The sequence below is a fragment of the Pristis pectinata genome, chromosome 22 (assembly GCF_009764475.1).
Source record: "Pristis pectinata isolate sPriPec2 chromosome 22, sPriPec2.1.pri, whole genome shotgun sequence".
Taxonomy (NCBI): Eukaryota; Metazoa; Chordata; class Chondrichthyes; order Rhinopristiformes; family Pristidae; genus Pristis; species Pristis pectinata.
This window is the reverse complement of record NC_067426.1, coordinates 4,369,280-4,386,041: the sequence shown is the minus strand read 5'-3', so window position 1 is coordinate 4,386,041 and position 16,762 is coordinate 4,369,280. Positions and strand designations below refer to the sequence as shown.

The 16,762-nt window shown below is 43.9% G+C and overlaps 1 protein-coding gene across 7 annotated transcripts in view; it reads right to left on the bottom strand.

Annotated features, from left to right (window-relative positions):
- Positions 1 to 16,762, bottom strand: part of LOC127581693 (polycomb protein SCMH1-like) — a 215,827-nt gene that overhangs the window by 170,543 nt on the left and 28,522 nt on the right. For 6 of the 7 annotated variants that reach the window (XR_007957991.1, XM_052036325.1, XM_052036323.1 and 3 more), the window contains one exon: positions 12,190 to 12,267. Coding sequence is in view for 5 of the 7 variants with exons in the window: in XM_052036325.1 (XP_051892285.1) it covers positions 12,190 to 12,267 (78 nt within the window). In the remaining 2 variants the exon portion in view is untranslated. Of the gene's footprint in view, positions 1 to 12,189; positions 12,268 to 12,712; positions 12,813 to 16,762 lie in introns of all 7 variants that reach the window. The other variant, XM_052036330.1, reaches the window with a different exon arrangement.

The window sequence follows — 16,762 nt, the reverse complement described above, 5'->3', positions numbered from 1 at the left end:
AACTGGCCTGTAGTTTCCTGCTTTCTGTTTTCCACCCTTTTCCAATAGAGGAGTTATATTTGCTGTTTTCCAATTGCATGAAACCTTCCACAAATCCAGGGAACTTTGGAAAATTAAAACCCACATCAATTACCTCATTATCCATCTCTTTTTAAGACCCCTGGATGAAATCCATCAGAACCCAGAGACTTGTCAGCCTACAGCTCCAACACTTTGCTCAGTTCCCCTAGTGACTGTAATTTTCCAGAACTTTGCCTTTCCTTCTAATTCCTGATTTATAGCTTTTTCTAGGATGTTACTGATTTCTTCTGTAGAGAAGCTTGATGTAAAATAGCTCTTTAATTCACTTGCCTTCTCCTTGCTTTGCATTATTAACTACTCTGACATACATCCACCCACTTCGTTAACCCTTCTCTTTGTTAAATAGCCAAAAAATGTTTTAGATTTCTAGCTCACTTTGTCTCGTAAAAGCGACCCCAAGTATTACAGCCGGGTTGTGGTGTTGGAAAACATGTCGTACTGCAATTTTCTGTAACGCAAAGCCACATCATCCGCATGTGCGTCAGGAAACGAGAGTTGAAATAAACTAATTGGGTTGATTTACTTTTTATTTCCCCTGCCACATAAATTTGAGAGAAATTTTAGGGTAGTGATTTGTGAATTCTGTAAGGGCAAATTTCTGTCACCTGAATGGCCATAATGCAAGGATCACCTGTACTTTTTCCTCCTCTGTTGATTTTTAGTAATTCTTAGTTATTTTTCTCTCTAATCTTCTCTGTGCCACCTGCTTTTGCACAATCGAAACCTTGCTCCATCAAACCTCAGTGGTATCTGATGCACAGTGGCCTTAAAATAATTCACGCACAAGGACTATGTCTTTGGTAACAGCTTCTAACGTTTTCCCTTTGACAAGACATAAAGTTAACTAGCCTGTAGTTTCCTGCTTTCTGTTTTCCACCCTTATATTTGCTGTTTTCCAATCGCAAGAAACCTTCCACAAATCCAGGGAATTTTGGAAGATTAAAACCCATGCTTCAATTACCTTATTAGCCTCCTCTTGACCCTTGGATGAAGTCCATCAGAACCCAGAGACTTGGACTGAACTTTTCCTCGGGATTGGAGGGGAAGCAAGCTCTTTCCGAATGGACTGCTGAGAAGGAGAACAGTAAATGTACTGCAGAGGGGGCTACGAATCACTCGCTGGACCCCACCACCCCGCCTGCAGGGGATCTGACGACGTCAGGCAGCAACAGGTGGATGGATGTAGCTCCACGAGACGTGATGGCTCTCGGCTTGGTTCACAGATGGGGTAATGAGGCTGCTGGGGGTATGGGAGGTGGGAGTGAGGACAAGGAGCTCACTCTGGGGAAGCTCGTTCCAAGAGCGAGAGCTGAAGACTGGGAGAGGGGCAGGGGTAAGGGAGGGCAGGAACCGAGAGGGACATAAAGAGGGGAGAACAGGGGATAGGGTGAAAGGTGAGTAAGGGGGAGGGGGAAAGACGGGGAATGGATTAGGGTGGGGTCAGGAAACAGACTGGGCCACGTATAACCATGTGATCTTGTGTGCACATCTCATCTGACAAGTCTCTGGGTTCTTTTTGAGGTGGATAATGCGGTAATTGATGTGGCTTTTAATTTTCTAAAGTCCCCTGGATTTACACCATGTGATCGTGCGTGTGCCTGTATACCTGCTTGCTTAGGTGCGTGTTTGCAATGTGCGTGTCCCTGTTCATGCAGGTGAGCACGTCCGCGGGTACAAGTGAGCTGGAGTCATCAAAACGGCCTGGCATTGAAGTGGAAGCAACTCCTCAACCACGAGGAGTGAAGCGTTCAAACCCTGGCGTGAATCGGCTTTGCCACCTGGAACATCGACAGCTTTACACTGAAGCTGCGAGTTTGGCATGATTTTGGATTCTCAGCTAACTCTGTATTAGTCAACTTATTTGCTAGTTATTTCTGCGGCTGCAGTTTCCGTGACAGCTGTTGAGGTTCTTTCCCACCCCCTCCCCTCCCCTCCCCCGCAAACCCCTGGAACAGCTGCTCCAGAAAGGGCAGGGAGGCTCCGCTTCGCGAAGAGGGAGACTGCGAGCCTGATCTCATGCAGCAGGACTCTGGACTGGCTGCTGGCACACACAGCTGCAACTGCACCTCGCCAGTACTCCGAGCCCTGCCCCCACCCGCAATCCCGGCTCCCAACCTGCTGAGCAATGATGTCGGGATTGAGAGAGAGGACAAAAAACAGAGACAGAGAGAGAGGACTGAAGGACAGGTGGAGACAGAAACAAGAGCAAAGAGCACGTTTCTATGTACAGCTCCACCAATAAATAACTGAATGTCAACAATGAGAAAAATCTCACCATAGTGATAACATCAAAACCAATGATGACAACTACATTCAACACTTATGTTGCAGCTTCCCACACAGGAGAGACAGGGACAATGAAGAGATGGACAAGGTAGGTTGAAAGGGCCCATTGTTGTGTGGTTTGATTCTATGATTGTGCGCTGGCCATACATGATCCAAACAGGAATTTATTCATTGGATTAATCCAGAGTAAAGGCACATGGATCTGATGGCTTAGTGCAGTCAGGGTGACATACGAGATCAGAAAATGATGGAAAATCATAGGTAGATTTGGGCTGAATGGCCTCTTTCCGCGCTGTATAACTCTTGACTCTAAAGGACAAGGGTTATGGATATGGATGTGAGCAGCTCAGTAGGGACCAACTACCCGACTCAAGTCCAGTGGGAGCCATCTCTATGTTAGTGTGGGGTTGGATTCGGTGCAAGTTCAGATAAAACAATCAGGTCAGGATGTGCAGGTCAGGGTGATCTGCTTAATAAAATGCAACTTTCAGAAGTTAAATTTTGGGTGCGTTTACTTGGTGCTGGAAACTGTCCAACAATTTGAGCTCGTTATTTGTACAGCAATGGTCAGATCTAATATGGAAAAAAAATTTACAAGTCCATGGGGTCAACCTGGGGTCAGGATTTAGTTTTATACCAGATCACGTCCAATTTCTAACATTTCAAACCTATCTTCCAGTTTCCAGATTTGCCACATGCTTGGTTTTGCTCTCTCTGGGATCAGGCATGAAAAAGCACCAGTTAATCAAAAGGGATTTCTATAGTCCTCACACCTCTTGTGTAAAGAATACACGTTAACAAATCAGACACATCAACTGAATGGAGCACAGGGCAACCAATGAAAAGCCTTTACAGACTATCCCTAACTTGCCTCCCCACAATGTGTCCAGATAACGTGGGAATTAAAAGCGATCCAAAAATCAATTCTCCTCTCTTAATTCCAATAAAAAAATTATTCTTTTTCCAAAAAAATCTTAACCCTTCCAATACTGCTAATTAATCAAAACTCTTCGGTGGTGAAAGGTTACATCAATAGGATTAACATTCATTATTGAAAATATTCTGTATCAAATGCATCAATGGGTTGATAGGATTATTAGTTGATCCGCATTAATTTATGCCATTTTTAATATGCATGTTAACTGGGCAAGTTCACAGCAAAAACAAATGCTGCTTTAAAAAAAAGTTGCTTCCCCGTTCCAAATGCCTAAACTCCTGGCTTCAAAAACTTCCAGGGCCCAGTAACCATACTTATTGAAAATACATTGTCTGTCTTTGCAATTTTTGACTTGGGATTAAGAGAGAGGTATAAAGAAGCTCCAACAACTGGCAGCAAATGAAATCACAGAATTTGACAATGTTAACAGTGTGAGAAAGGTAGAGCGAGCTGGGGAAGTGGTTGGTATGCAAGCTTGTCCCCAGGTTGGGTTGGAATGCTGACGTCACTTATTGGTGTTGGAGGCTTCAGAAGGCTTCAGCACTCACACTAGTTTTTGGCATTGACATCTTCATAATTTATCAAGCCTGAGCAGACAACAACACCTACTGAAGACCGATCCCTCTTGTTAACTATGATTTATTCAGATTAAACACTTTATTAAACAGATTAAACAGATTGAGATGCTCCCAGGAGCAGACAGCATTTTTTAATTTGTGTTGCAGATCCTTTCAACAAGTCTAGATTCTTTGGCATTTACAATTGACAACTCTCCAAACATTCTTATTTGCTGGAGGGATTTTCAGGACACCATTTATTTTTGAGCTTATTAAGTCAACTACTCAATTAATTGCTGCTTAAGGTTCCACACAGTTTGCTGCAGACAGAATTATATTTTCTTGCCCAAGCATTTTCTGAAGCACCTGATCACTATGACACATTTAGAAATTAAATAAGCTATCGTTATTGCTCATTAATACAGGCGATCCCCACATTACAGCTGTTCAGGTGACGGAAATTTGCCCCTACAGAATTCACAAATCATGACGCAAGAATTTGAAATATGGAATAAAATTCACTCTCACAGAACTCGTTTAAAAAGATAGTAAATAACTTTTTTTCAACTCGCATTTCTTGATGCAAGTGCAGGTGATGCAGCTTCGCATTATAGAAAATCACAATACAAACAGTTCTCAAGGAATACAACCCTCCAGTAACACAGGGGTTGCTTGTGTGATAAAAGCTCATTCTAGCTTCCAATATAGTATGTCCATAGAAAGGTTTGAGAGCAGGGGTCTAGAAAATAATTTTCTTTTGCCATTTCTGAAGAACCAGAAACCATTTGCAGAGTTCCTACCATAATTATAATCATTCCACTTTACTGTAGCTTGTTCTGCTCCTGAAGTTAGAGAGCACAAATATATTTTAAAATGTAGAAAAGCATCCAAAAATATTGAGGTCTTCTCATTAACACTACAAGTGAAACTGATTAATCCCAATATTTTAATGTTGTGATTTTGCTTTACATCACTCAACAGCCCTTGTTGAAAACTGCATCCAGAACCGGCGATGGGATGTGGCTGAACTGAAGAGTCATACAGACTGGAAACAGGCCCTTCAGCCCACTGAGTCTGTGCTGACCATCAAGCACCCAGTGACACGAATTTAGTGTGGCCAATTAACTTGTCAGCCCAAGTCTTTGGTAAGTGGGAGGAAACCGGAGTACCCAGAGGAGATTTGCACGATCACAGGGAGAACATGTAAACCCCACATAGACAGCACCCAAGGTCAGGATTGAACCAGGGTCACTGAACCTGAGAGGCAGCAGCTCTATTGACTGCCAGTGGGGGGAAAAAAAAGAGGAGGAAAGTGACTTCTTGTGCAGATAGCATTTCATACACTAGACCATCAATACAAGCTCCATCAATGGGAGAAGACACAAGAGAGTGCAGATGCTGGAATCTGGAGTAACAAAACCTGCTGGAGGAACTCAGCGGGTCAAGCAGCATCCTTTGGTGGTGGTGGTGGGGGGGGGGAGGAGGGAGGAATTGTCCACATTTCAGGTCGAAACCCTGCATCAATGGGAGGCTGTATCAGACTTAACAACCTGGAGAGCACAAGCATCATCTACCACTGATCACCCCTCAGCCTCCACCGCTCCAGAGAAAACAACCCAAGTTTGTCCAACCTCTCCTCATGGCTCATGCCCTCTAATCCAGGCAGCACCCTGGTGAACCCCTTCTGCACCCTCTCCAAAGCATTCACATCCTTCCTGTAATGGGGCGACCAGAATTGAATGCAATACTCCAGATGCAGCCTAGCCAGAGTTTTATAAAGCTGCAACATAACGCCCCGACTCTTGAACTCGGTGCCTCAACTAATAAAGGCAAGCATGTCATATGCCTTCTTTACTGCCCTATCTTTGCTCCTGCAGTGGTCCCCACTGCAGTGCTCTGTTGTGAAGCCAGCTTACACACACTGGTGAGATCCAGGGCAGGAGAAGGCCCCTCCCCAGCCAATGTGGTCAGCTGCATTCCTAGAATGGCTTTAACAGCCAGTGAGGCTCAACCCCCACCACAGCTCACCCACTGTAAACTGAACATTTGTGACTGCTTTGATGTTCTTTTTGAAGCTTTCTAGGTGTGTCGATTTTTCAGGAGTAAGTTACAGACGCAGATCTAATCTTTCAGACGCCTAGCCAGGAAACTGACACGTTATTTCACAAACTGGACGAAAGCTTTTTCATCAGGTATCAGCTCACTTAAAGCAAGGGTACAAAACCGCTGAGAGATTCCTGCAGTGCATAAACAGATTCTCTACAATGAATGAGCACCTCGTAGTTCCTCATAAATTATCAACACAATAGCTAATTTTAGTTCCCAAAGAGTACTATTACCATTATTCTATTGTCACTTTCACTATGAACAGTATATTTTTCCTTTCTCAGTTCTGAAGATTAAAATCTAAACGTGTTTAAGGACCGGCCTTTCCTAGTGTGGATGGAATTTCTTAACAAAATACCTTACAGCATAAATACTTCTGAAGGTCACATCAAGAGAAACAGGTTGCAAGGCTACAAACTTCAAAAAAATGACAGCTCAGTATAAAAGCAACTTCAACTTAATTCAAACCATGCCCAAGATTTTCAAGGGGGACAGTGGCATTGTGGGTAAAATACCGAACCTCAGAGTACCCCATCTATATCAAATTTATCACAGCAGCTGGTAACTTAAATTCAAGTAATTAAATAAATCTGAAATTGTAAAGTAACCGTAACCATACAACTCCTGGATTGCCATAAAGTCCACTTCCCTTCAGGAAAGGAAATCTGTTGTCCTTACTTGGCCTGGTCTACATGGAACTCCAGAACCATCAACAGAAACACAAGAGACTGGAGATGCTGGAATCTGGAGCAACAATCTGCTGGAGGAACTCAGTGGGATGAGCAGTATCTGTGGGGGGGGGGGCAGGGTGGTGGAAGGAATTGCCAATATTTCGGGTCGAAGCCCTGCATCGGGACCGATTCCGTTACTTCCACAGACGTTGCTCGACCCACTGAGTGCTTCCAGCAGATCGTTTGTTGCTCCAGAACCATCAACCTGGTTGACTCTAATATGCCTCATCAACTTAAAGGGAATTCTGGATGGACAATAAATGCTGGTGTTGCCAGCGATGTCCACATAGACAATTAAGGCAATCTCTGAATAATCAAGCAGGAAATCAGATTGGTGAGCTAGTCACAATGCTAAAGAGTGCATATAAATTCAGGGAGGAAATAATATCACAGGGAATTTATTCTTAATAACCTGACATATGTTCTGCCCACATACTTCCAGAATATATTAAACCCATAAGACAATAAGATTTAGGAGCAGAATTAAACCATTTGGCCCATCGAGTCTGCTCTGCCATTCAATCATGGCTAATTGTTTTCAACCCCATTCTCCTGCCTTCTCCCTGTAACCATTAACCCCCTTACCAATCAAGAACCTAAATAAACCTGATGACTTGGCCTGCACAGCCATCTGTGGCAACAAACTCCACAGATTCACAACCCTCTGGCTGAAGAAATTCCTCATCTCAGTTCTAATGGAACGTTCCTCTATTTCAAGGCTGTGCCCTCAGATCCTAGACTCTCCCACTGATGGAACCATCCTCTCCGTGTCCACTCTATCCAAGCCTTTCAGAATCCGGTAGGATTCAATGAGATCCCCCTCATCCTTCTGAACTCTATCGAGTACAGGCCCAGAGACTTCAAACGCTCCTTATACATTAAGCCTTTTATTCCCGAGATCATTCTTGTGAAGCTCCTCTGGACCCTCTCGAAGGTCAGCACATCCTTCCTTAGATACAGGGACCTAAATTGCTCACAATATTCCAAAAGCAGTCTGACCAAACTAAATCCAAACCAAAATCAAACCCAATACTGCTTTTCTTTGGATTGTAAATGCGTTATGGGATGGTCAAACCCCATTAAAGCTAGCAGTCACTCAGCACCAAAAAGATTGCAAAGGCTGTGAGCAGAATGGGAAAACAAAAGGAGACAGGTTGAGATCTCAGTTCAACACTTCTCCACGTGTATGAGACCCAGTCCAAAACAAGCTCAAAAATCCAAGCAATACCCCAAAGCAGTATGGAAGAAGTGCTGCACTGTCATGAAGTGTTATCCTTCAAGTAGAACTCGACTGTTCAGGACAGAGCGTGTTGTCAGGCCAATAAGACAATGGCGTCTAGCCCTCAAAAATGGTTGAGCATCTCAGAGTGTTGATGCTAGGAGACTGCCGATAGTGGTTCACCTCTCCTGCTACAGACTTTCAGGATTTTGCAGAAACAGCATTGGCTATATTTCTTCAGTGGTTTGAAGTGTCCACCACAGATTGTCCATGAGTTTGAAGTTCTTAGAAGGGCAGGGATCCCTGCTGCTCACTAGATCGTGAGCTTGGTCACTGCGAGGACATTCCAAACCAATACGCAAAGGAGCCGGAGGAACTCAGCAGGTCAGGCAGCATCTATGAATAGTCAATGCTTCAAGGACGACTATTCAAGGACACATCAGGACTGGAAAGAAATAGGGGAGATGGCCAGTATAAAAAGGTTGGGGGGGGGGGGGAGTGGGGGAAGGAGGGGATGAGCAAGAGCTGGCAGATGACAGGTGGATCCAGGTGAGGGGGGGTTGGGGGCAAGAGAGTGGGGATGATGCAAGAAGCTGGGAGGTGATAGGTGGAATGTGCAAGAGGCCAAGAACAGGGTGGTCAGAAGAGGAGTGCAGTTGAAGTGACAGACAACTGGTAGCTCAGGGTCACACTGAGCAAAAACATTCTGCAATCATGCAATCTGCAACTGAACATAAAACATTACAGAACAGTACAGGCCCTTCAGCCCACAATGCTGTGCCGACATTTTATCCTGCTCCAAGATCTATCTAACCCTTCCCTCCTACATAGCCCCCCATTTATCTATCATTCATGTGTCTAAGAGTCTAAGAAATCTGAGAAATTTGGTCTAAGAATCTAAGAAATCTTCTTAGTCTATCTAGGAAATCTGGTTTTTCCAATATAGATGGAACTGCTTTGAGAGCAGCAAATGAAGTACATTAAGTTGCAAGAAGCACAGATGAGATGCCGCTTCAATTGCGAGGACTGTTTGGGTCCTTGGATGACAAAAGAAATAAGTGCTTCTATCCCACTGTTACAAGACTATTGAATGGTTCTCTAGTACGATGAGACTCTTAACCTCTCAATCTACCTTGTTATGACCTTGCACCTTATCGTCTACCTGCACTGCATTCTCTCTTTATTCTGCATTCTGTATTGCTTTACCTTATACTACCTCAATGCACTGCAATAAATTGATCTGTATGAACAGTATGCAAGACAAGCTTTTCACTGTACCGAGGTACAAGTGACAAAAATAAACTAATACCAAGTGATAAAGGGCTGAAGACAACGGAATCTGATAGGAGGGGAACCATGGAATAAAGGGAAGGAGGTAGGGAGGGGAACCGGAGGGAGGAATGTGTGGGTGATGGGCACCAGTAGGATCAGAAAAAAAAGGGACAGGACAGAGGGGAGTGGTTACTAGAAGTTAGAGAAATCGATGTTCATGCCATCAGGTTGGAGACTACCGAGGCGGAATACGAGGCACTATTCCTCCAATCTGCGTCTAGCCCCAACTCAGCAATGGAGGCGGCCATGGACAGACATGTCGGTGTGAGAACAGGAAGTGGAATTAAAATGGCTGGCCACTGGGAGATCCCGGCTGGCTCATCCTAATGTCTCATTGGAGAAAAAGAATGCACATCCTCGTTGACCGATGGGAATCTCTGCCCCATGATCACTCCATGACAGGAGCCCAAAGTGCAAACAGCGGGAAGAGCACATGGTTCCAAACCACGCAGCCACCCAGTCAACCACTACCTGCCCCTCCCACGGCATCGTCTGCACACCTTGCATAGGATTCATCAGAACCAGAGTTACTTTCCAGGTGCGTGAAAAAATCCCACGACACTATTTTAAAGAAGCACAAATAAAGGTTCTCCCCAGTAACTCATCTCTGAATCAACTCCCAAACAAACCTGGAAGGTCTGGTCACTTTGGGAGCTTGCTGTACATAAATTAGTTGCCACATTTCCTACATCATAACAGAAGGCTCACTTCATTGGCTGGAGTGAAACTAGGAATGCCCCAAGGTTATGAAGGGTGCTATAGAAATGCACATCCATTTTTCCTTCTAATTGGGTTGGGGGAGGAAAAACGTAACAAATGGACACAAACAATGAGCCAAGTGCTTCAGGAAAGTTTTATTTAGACCACGTTAGCATTATATGAGAAAAGACAGAAAAACTGAACTGATCAAACAGTGAAAGAAGTTAAACAATGTTAAATGAAATAACACATTAAAGTAAAAATCAAAACCAAGGAACGTGGTTAGATTAAAAGAAAGCTCAGGCAAAAAGTTCCATCGTGTTTTCACGTGAGCAAGATGACTCCATGAACCCTTGCAAGTAAAACTATTACTCTGCAACTGTAGTTGCAAGGTAAATTGGTAACCTGGTGCAAGAGATCTGAGGAGCAAGGGACGCAACCTCAGGGCTAAACGGTCACTTACATTCGTGGGTTAATTTCACTCCTGAAACATGAGGTTGTGCCCAAAAGACAACTCAAGTTAACTGGTTCCCAATAATCCCATAAAGCCAAGGAGCTCAGGTTGCTGTACAGATTCTTTCATCGCTTGTCTATACATTTGCTTAAAACTGAATTTTTTTTTTACTGGCATTACTAAAGTCTAGCACTCCATTTGATTTATAGCAGAAATGATCATTTGCTCATCATCATCCTAAAACATTTGACAATTGACTCTTCCTTTGAATGTTAAAGTTCTTGCCACATTTAAAAAAAAATTAGACAAATGCAATGGGCTATTGGTTTGAAGACCAATAGTGCAGATCCTGCAAGGCCCATTTCTCAGAGAATGAGATGAAGTCAACCTATATCTAAAAAAACCGACATAAAAATCAATACTAAACCAATCTTTTTACATTCTCTCTTTCACCACTAATGTACAGGTTCACGATTCACAGGAAATTACAACTCCCAGTAAACCCCCTGACATTTCATTACAGATATTACATTTATGTGCAGCTCATTCTGACACAACTTTTATTACAATTCTCCATTTCCTGATGACCCATTAAAGCACAAGAGCATAAACCTTAACAGCACTGTGGATGAAGTATCGATGGCATGACATTGTTCATTCCTGGTGCGCCAGCACCTTGACAGCTAGCAGCAGACAGGAGGGGCTGAATGGCTTCCTCCATTTTATCAAGAGGAACTGACCAAGCAGTCAGCCAGCAGGGTGGTCTGGTGTTTAAAGTGTTTGAAATTACTGCCCAAAAGAAATCAAGAGAGCATTTACGAGGATGTTGCCGGACCTTGAGGGACTGAGTTACGGAGAGAGGTTGAGCAGGTTGGGACTTTTTTCATTGGGGTGAAGGAGAATGAGGGGTGATCTTGTCGAGGTGTATAAAATCATGAGGGGCAAATGGGAATCTTGGTCGGCATGGACCAGTTGGGCCAAAGGGCCTGTTTCTGTGCTGTCTGACTCTGCCAACCATGAGCTGAAGAGGAGAGCTGACTTTGAAGCTGATCTCCATTAGTCTGTGCTTAACACCAGATCACAAGCAACAGAGCCACAAATGAACTCCCCAACATCAATAGGTCTGCTCATAAATTGTCTGGATTCTTCATTGGTTATATCAGCTGTATATAAAAGTATGAAATAAACATGAGCAGCAGGGATATTTCCATTGAAATTCTTTAACTTTGTGCTTCATATTGAATGAGTTAACATCCACCAAACTTGCGGTCACCTCTTCCTAAATTCAATTTCTGAGTCCCTCCAACTTGCCTCAGTGGTAAACTGGCCCTCAAGGTCAGAATGAAATTCTTTGCAACCGAGACCGCCGAGACCTCTCTCTGCCCAACCAATCGGCAGTCTAGCACACAGCCGCCATCTTCACCCTCCTCCAATGCCACCCAGTGGAAACGCCCTCACTCGGTTTCATTCTGACCTGTCCCACGGCAGCAAGAGAATCAGTTGCGATGGTGTTGCTTCCCGCTCCATAACCTTCAATTACAAACACAAGAAAATAGCAGGAGTAGGCCACTCAGCCCCTCAAGCCTGCTCCACCATTCAATACCACGGCTGATCTAAGCTGGCCCCAATACCTCAATTCCAATAGCATCCAACTCCCAATCATAGAGCCACTTTCCCCTTTTGCTAGTCTACAAACTACCCCTCAATGACATCATTCACAGTACAACATCAGGCTGTAGACGTACATTGGCTTCGTACAAACTTGAGGTAGGATTTCACTCACTGACCTTGATACGGAGACGGAGCATTGGATGGGCGGCCACTTCGACCTTGCTTATGTCTTCTCCCAGCTTTCCAATCTGCAACTAAAACAAAGAGCAGCAAATGGATTGGCTGATCACTTCCTGGATATTTGCATATGCAATTTGTGAAGAAACGTATCTGAAGAACTTCCATACATCCACCTTCCACGTAGAGGTGCAGGAACCTCTCTCATTTGTGGTTAGAATACATTACATTAATAAATTACACATTTAATGGCAAGAATCCACTGAAATTCCAAGGGTTAGGGGAAATGGGAAGGGATGGGTAGGAGAGAACAAAGGCACAGGAATTGTTCTGATCATCAAGGATATAAAATTTACTTTCACAGATATTTTCCTCAAGTTCTTAACAATTTTAGTTACAAAAAATGAAAAAAAATGAGCAGTTTTGTCTGTTATTTTCTGATTCACGTCACTCTGCACTACACAACTAACCCAGTGTATATGTCTGTAATATACACATATTAAAAAAAGATTGCCTTTATACCTTAAGTTCAAGAGAATGTCTCAAAGAGTGGATGGCATTGTGTTAATACTCCTGTTGACAGCTGTGCTCAAATTTCAGACTTTGCTGGAACACCAAACCACTGCAGAAAACAACAGCATAAAACATTTCAATGAAGAATTCTTGTAAAAGGTGGTGGGTATCTACATTATCAGAGTGCTGGGCTGTCAAGCCAGAGATTTGAGTACAAATCCCAGAGGACCAGGCCAGGTCTTCATTCCTTGGGACGTAGGAGGGGTGACCTCACAGAAATGTTTAAAATTATGAGAGGTGTAGATAAGGTGGACGGTCACAGTCTGTTCCCCAGGGTACGTCCAAAACTAGAGGGGCGGGGCTTAAAGGGCCGAACACAGGAAATTGGGACTAGCTGGGTGGGCACCGTAGTCGGCATGGACTCGTTGGGCCAAAGGGCCTGTATCCGTGCTGTATTGCATTTAAACCAGGTTCGCCATCGTGGAATTGGCTTGAGTCTCAACTGGGTCCTCTAAAGGGGTGAGGTGTGTGGGTGGGCCAGTGGGTAAGAAAGGGAAGGGTTATATGAGACAGAACAGAGAGAGGGTGGGGTGCCTAATGGGGTAGGGAGGGAAGGGGAGGTGGGTTAAGTGAAAGGAAAACAGACAGAAACTTCTCATATGGTGACTTAACTGATGAGAAAGGTTCCTCTGCTGTCTGATATCTTGGTGGCTGTGTGGATCAGATGAAACTAAACAAGATTGTTTTTTTCTTAAATTATATATACTTTAGCTTATTCCAATCATATGAGCCCATCATGAAACAAACTACCTTGGGAAAAAAAACCTTTATTAGAAATCTGGCAACTTGAGGTGAAACTCGCTAACTTGCAGTAGAGTAGGTCTTTTGCAGATACTGTTTACCACTAGCAGTAAGTATTATTAACAAAGAAACAAACAATCATAAAAGGTATTTAAAATTTTACGAAGAGCTTGTGACAGAAGAGCAACAAGACGACAAATAGTGTAACTCTGTACTGCCTGCATTTGGTAGACCCAAGATATACCAACAGCAAGGGAAAGTTCACACAAATCCATTTTTTATTTCCCATGGAATATGAAGTTCTTATTTTATTTTTAAACTATCCTATCCAATATGCTCCAAAGTTGTAGACCTCCATCTGACTTGGAAATATATTGCTGGTCCATCACATCTGGGTCTAAATCCCAGAACACCCTCCCAACAACAGTATGGGACACCTTCACTCTAGAAATTCAGCATGTCCCCTTTGACACTCAGCAACTTTTATCGATGCACCACAGAAAGCATCCTATCTGGATGCATCACAGCTTAGTACGGCAACAGATCTTGCCCATGACCTCAAGAAACTGCAGAGAGTTGTAGATGCCGCACAGTCCATCACAGAAACCAGCCTCCCCTCCGTGGACTCTGTCTACACTTCTCGCTGCCTCAGTAAAGCAGCCAACATAACTAAAGACACCTCCCACCCCAGACATTCTCTCTCCTCCCCCCTTCACCCCCTCTCATCAAGCAGAAGATAAAAGCTTGTAAACATAACCACCAGGCTCAAGGACAGCTTCTATCCCACTGTTATAAGACTCTTGAACAGACCTCTTAAACAATAAACATGAACTCTAGACCTCACAATTTACCATGTTATGGCCCTTGCACCTTATTGTCCGCCTGCACTACACTTTCTCTGTAACTGTAACACTATAGTCTGCATTCTGTTATTGCTTTACTTTGTACTACCTCAAAGTACTTGTGTTTTGAAATGATCTGTATGGATGGCATACAAAACTAAGTTTTTCCACTATACCTTGACACACGTTACAACAATAAACCAATACCAAGGACTGCAAGGTGTCAAGGGGGTGGTTCCCTACCATCTACTTAGGGATGGACAATAAATTGGTATTGGTTTATTATTGTCACTTGTACCGAGGTACAGTGAAAAATTTGTCTTGCATACCGATTGTACAGGTCAATTCATTACACAGTGCAGTTACATTGAGTTAGTACAGAGTGCATTGATGTAGTATAGGGTAAAAACAATAACAGTGCAGAGTAAAGTGTCACAGCTACAGAGAAAGTGCAGTGCAATAAGGTGCAAGGTCACAACAAGTTTGACCGTGAGGTCAGAGTCCATCTCATCGTATAAGGGAACTGTTCAATAGTCTTATCACAGTGGGGTAGAAGCTGTCCTTGAGCCTGGTGGTACGTGCCCTCAGGCTCCTGTATCTTCTACCTGATGGAAGAGGAGAGAAGACAGAATGACCCGGGTGGGTGGGGTCTTTGATTATGCTGGCTGCTTCACCAAGGCAGCGAGAGATAAAGACAGAGTCCAAGGAGGGGAGGTTGGTGTCTGTGATGCGCTGGGCTGTGTCCACAACTCTCTGCAGTTTCTTGCGGTCCTGGGCAGAGCAGTGCTGGCCTTGCCAGTGACACCCACATAGCATCAATGAACTGAAAAAAAAGACTACAGCTAAAAAGCACAGGTTCCATGTGCTTGGGGGTATCTAGGAGATTTCCAGCTTTCCTCTCCCCCATTCTTGCACTCTCAGTCTCTGAGAACACTATTCCCCTCGGTACAAGTGGGCAGCACTCGCCTCACGTCCAAAGAACAATTTCACAAATCCTTTTGCTCATAGGAGGCCCATCCTTGATCCCTTCCTGCAGTGCCCCCTGCATCAGAGAGAACAGCACAAACCAGAGACTGACTGCTCCCAACTATTTTAGCACTGGCCCAACTTCACATCAATTCCCCCGCTTACAAGAGAAATCCAGACACACATCTGGGCTTCCGCCGCTCCCGTATGGGGAAGAGATTTGGAGCGCTCTCTGACCCAGAAGGCTGCAAATGCCAGCAGCAATTTCAAGACCAAAGGACAGCTGTTGCACGAGGACATGGAACCAGGCTGAGGAGAAATCAGTTCAGATCTAACTGGACAAAGCAACCCTGAGAAAATGGAAATGACAGACTCCTCCTAATGTTGATGAAGTGTGAAACATCGGAGATCCTCAAATGACAGTTCAGAGTCAAATGCTGACTACACAGGAATGAGGCTGGCTGGAAATAACATTCCAGTATCTGGATGGTGCCAAGACATGGGCACCATGTGTTTGAGAAGCTGCCTGACATCCATTATAAGATGCCACAATCAATGTTAGCCGTGTGTGAAGATACAAGACTGCTGACGCTACACAAATACCTTCAGACAGAAGCATTATTGCTAGCTAATCTCATCCTGAAGGCTGAACTTTATGACCATGCCATAGCCTGAAATGTGTTCACATTAGCTCAACAACAACTTAAATCACAGTTTAGAACAGTTGGGCGCTTGAAGAACTGAACACAGAAAAGCACTGTTCTCTCAGGACCTGAAGGACAATTAATTTAATCCTGGCTGAGATTACAGTCACTACAAGGAAATTAGATTCCAAATACTCACTTAGCAAACATTCTAGTACTGAGTTTGCACATAAACACTCAATCACCATTTGCCAAAAAGCCAGGCAGTACTCCTTGTGGATTCATGGTTTCCTTGTATTTATACTAGTTTGAATTAACTCTTCCCTGCCAACTGTGAATCCATGCACCACTCTGAAGCAGAGTCAGTAGTTGGAGGCAGTTAACTCAGCCAGTCAAGTGTGGTGAAGAAACAGCCCAGGTGATTTGTCTATGGTTTCTCCTCTTCAACAAAGAATCAGAATCAGGTTTATTATCACTGACATATGTCGTGAAATTTGTTATTTTGCAGCAGCAGTACAGTGCAAGACATAAAAATTACTATAAGTTACAAAAATAAATAAATAGTACAAATTAGGAATAACGAGGTAAGTGTTCATGGACCATTCAGAAATCTGATGGCAGAGGGGAGGAAGCTGTTCCTAAAGCATTGAGTGTGGGTCTTCAGGCTCCTGTACCTCCTCCCCAATGGTAGTAATGAGAAGAGGGCATGTCCCAGGTGGTCAGGGTCCTTAGTGATGGATGCCGCCTTCTTCAGGCACTGCTTCTTGAAGATGTCCTCAATGGTGGGGAGGGTTGTGCCCGTGATG